Raw genomic sequence first — 3,047 nt, forward strand, 5'->3', positions numbered from 1 at the left:
CATGGTAGACAGTGGAGGGATTGGCAGAGGGGGATGGAAGCCAGTGGAGGTATTGGCAGAGGGGGATGGAAGCCAGTGGAGGTATTGGCAAAGGGGGGAGGGGGATGGAAGCCAGTGGAGGGATTGGCAGAGTGGGGCGTGGGATGGTAGACAGTGGATGGATTGACAGAGGGGGGTTGCAGACACTGAACGGTTGGTTAGGTAAATGAGTCTAGCAGCTGCATTCATGATAGACTGAAGGGGGGGAGGAGCCTGTGTAGTGGAAGGCCAATGAGGAGGGAGTTAAAATAGTCCAGACGAGAGATAACAAGGGAGTGGATGAGTAATTTTGCGGTGTCATTGGTGAGGGGCGTATTTTGGAGATGTTAGGAAGGTGAAGGCGGCAGGATTTGCATAGTGATTGGATGTGGGGAAGAAAGGTGAGGTCCGAGTGAAGGATGACACCTAGGACCTTGGCATGGGGGGAGGGCTGGATAGTTGTGTTATCAATCGCAAGAGAAAAGTTGGGGCAAGGTGCACGGGGTGGAGGAAATATCATAAGCTCAGTTTTTGAAAGATTGAGTTTTAAGAATCTGGATGTGACATCCAGACGGATATGTCAGATAGTAGATTAGTGACACGCAAGGACACTGAGGGGGAGAGTTGTGGGGTAGAGGTAGATATGAGTGTCATCGGCATAGAGATGGTATTGGAAGCCATGTGAGATTTTTAGCTAAATATTCATATACATTTTTACAGTCCTATAAATATAAGATGGAAATATTTTTCTCTCTAACTTTGTAACACTTGTAACTACAAAATGTAATGATTAAAAAAAAAAATAAACATTTGATTGTATTCCTTTTGTTTACAGCTTTGAACATGTCTTCCAAATTATGGTCCGGTGTTTGGTATCATTTTGAAAAACTTGATAGAAAAGCAAAATGCCGACATTGCCAAAGGATGTTGTCAATAACTTCGGGATCAACAGGAAATCTGAAGAGGCATTTAAAAACGCAACACCCAACGGTGTCCGTCAGCCGAAAACAACAACAACAACAACAACGGAAGCGATCTCGTTCTCCCTCCGTTGACGAACCTCCGGCATCAAACGAGACCTCTCAACAAAACCAGCCGCATTCTTTAGATTGTTCGCCCGTCGCTAGTCCCGCATGTATCGGCGTCTCGCCAGGCAACTCCGATACGGCGAGCAACAGTCTTCAATCTCCAGCCTCGCCTGCAACGGCGCCTCAGTTTCAATCGCCTCCGAGCAGGTTTGTGGGTGTTCTTCGTCCGATAGCGATCTCCAAAAAGAGATCTATTGATATTCAATTATTAAAAATGATTTGCAAGGAATATCATCCTTTCTCCATTGTCGACGACGAAGAATTTAAGACATTTGTACGTCTCTTAAACCACCATTACCACCTTCCGAGCTGTGAAACCCTTACAGATAGCTTATTGCCTTCTGTTTACAACGAGATGTTAGTTAAAGTGAAAGCCGAGCTATCTGACGCTCAAGCCGTTTGTATAACTTGCGACGGTTGGACAAACATTAACAACATCAGTTGTTATGCTCTTACAGCTCATTATATCGACAAGGCCACTCAACCGAGATCGTGTTTCGTTGACTGTTCGGAATTTTCTGCACGGCACACAAGCGCTAACATAGCTTCCTGGATGAATGAAGTTCTGGAAACATTTTCCATACGCTTCAAAATTTGCGCCGTCGTCACTGACGATGCCGCCGACATGAAAGCGGCCGCGGCTGACTTGAATCTAAGACACATCGCGTGTTTCGCACGCGGTTTAAATGCGATGGTGAAAGAGGCGATGTCATCATCCATCAATGAACTGGTAGACAAGGCAAAGGGTCTCGTTCAATACTTTACACAAAGCAGCTCTGCTTTAGCTAAACTCCACGAGGTGCAAACGTCACTGAACAAAGACCACTTAGAGCTTCAACAGGACGTGCCGACAAGCTGGAACTCCACCTACGACATGTTAGAAAGATTAGTGGAAACCAGAGAACCGATAGTGTTAACACTGGCGCTGTTAGGCTCAAAGGAACATTTTATCTTCGAAGCACACGAATGGGAAGCCGCGGACCACAGCGTCAAGCTGTTGGCAGTCTTCAACGACGTAACTAAAGAAATATCTTCCGAAACAAATGTTTCTTTATCCAAAACGTCCATTTTGTCAAGGATAATGTCAAGAAAGGTGGCGCAATACCTAGAGAGCAACCCCGCTATTCCCGATAGCGTTTGTAAGTTAGGTAAGCAGCTCGCGGAGGGCTTGTCGAAGAGGTTTGGCAATAGAGAGTCGAATGAAATGATATCTCAATGCATCATTCTGGACCCCAGGTTCAAAAAAGAAGGATTCGGGGATGAAGCAAAATACAGATTGGCCTATCAAGCGCTCGTTGGGAAGGTTCGGGTTTCTGTGGAAAGACAAGTCGCAGAATCGAATCATCAGGCAGCGTCACAAGGTCAAAGTTCGTCTCCTCATTCAGTATGGGGGAAATTCGACGCTTCTTTGAATCATTTGCAAGCCAGACAGGACCCGATGTCTGAGGCAGTAGTAGAGATCGACAACTATATCAAGGAAGCGCATTTGCCTCGCACCAGCGATCCATTTCATTGGTGGGAATTGAGGAAATTTACTTATCCCAATTTATATTCAGTTGTTGTAAAAAGACTTTGCATACCGGCTAACAGTGTACCCTGTGAAAGGATATTTTCGAAGGCGGGGCAAGTATGTGCCGAAAAAAGGAGCAGGCTAACAAGTGACAACATGAAGACAATATTGTTCGTTAATAATAATTTACATTTAGTTTGATATTCTAATTTGAGAAAGCATTACCCGGCATTTTGTGTGGTGTTGCGATTAATAGAATACACATTCTGACGTATTTTAGCCTGCCAAAGGGATTTAAACATGTGTATTTTTTTACTTGTAAATCATATTTTCTGTGAAATTATTTCAAAATAAAAATACATTTGGTTTAATCTGCAAGCAGTGGTTTTACTTTTAAAACAACTCCCGTTCACTCCCTCAAAATACACCCG

General features: G+C 44.3%; 1 protein-coding gene across 1 annotated transcript; it reads left to right on the forward strand.

Annotated features, from left to right (window-relative positions):
- The first annotated feature begins 942 nt into the window (after positions 1–942).
- On the forward strand, positions 943–2,817 carry LOC108796631 (zinc finger BED domain-containing protein 1-like). The gene has a single exon (XM_018568131.1). The coding sequence runs from the start codon at positions 943–945 to the stop codon at positions 2,815–2,817; it is 1,875 nt and encodes a 624-aa protein (XP_018423633.1).
- The last annotated feature ends 230 nt before the right edge of the window (positions 2,818–3,047 follow it).

The sequence above is a fragment of the Nanorana parkeri genome, unplaced genomic scaffold (genome assembly GCF_000935625.1).
Source record: "Nanorana parkeri isolate BGI_ZX_2015 unplaced genomic scaffold, ASM93562v1 scaffold1142, whole genome shotgun sequence".
NCBI classification, from domain to species: domain Eukaryota; kingdom Metazoa; phylum Chordata; class Amphibia; order Anura; family Dicroglossidae; genus Nanorana; species Nanorana parkeri.

Coding starts and splice junctions, on each gene's coding strand:
- LOC108796631 (XM_018568131.1), top strand. CDS start 943: ATGTTGTCAATAACTTCGGGATCAACAGGAAATCTGAAGAGGCATTTA.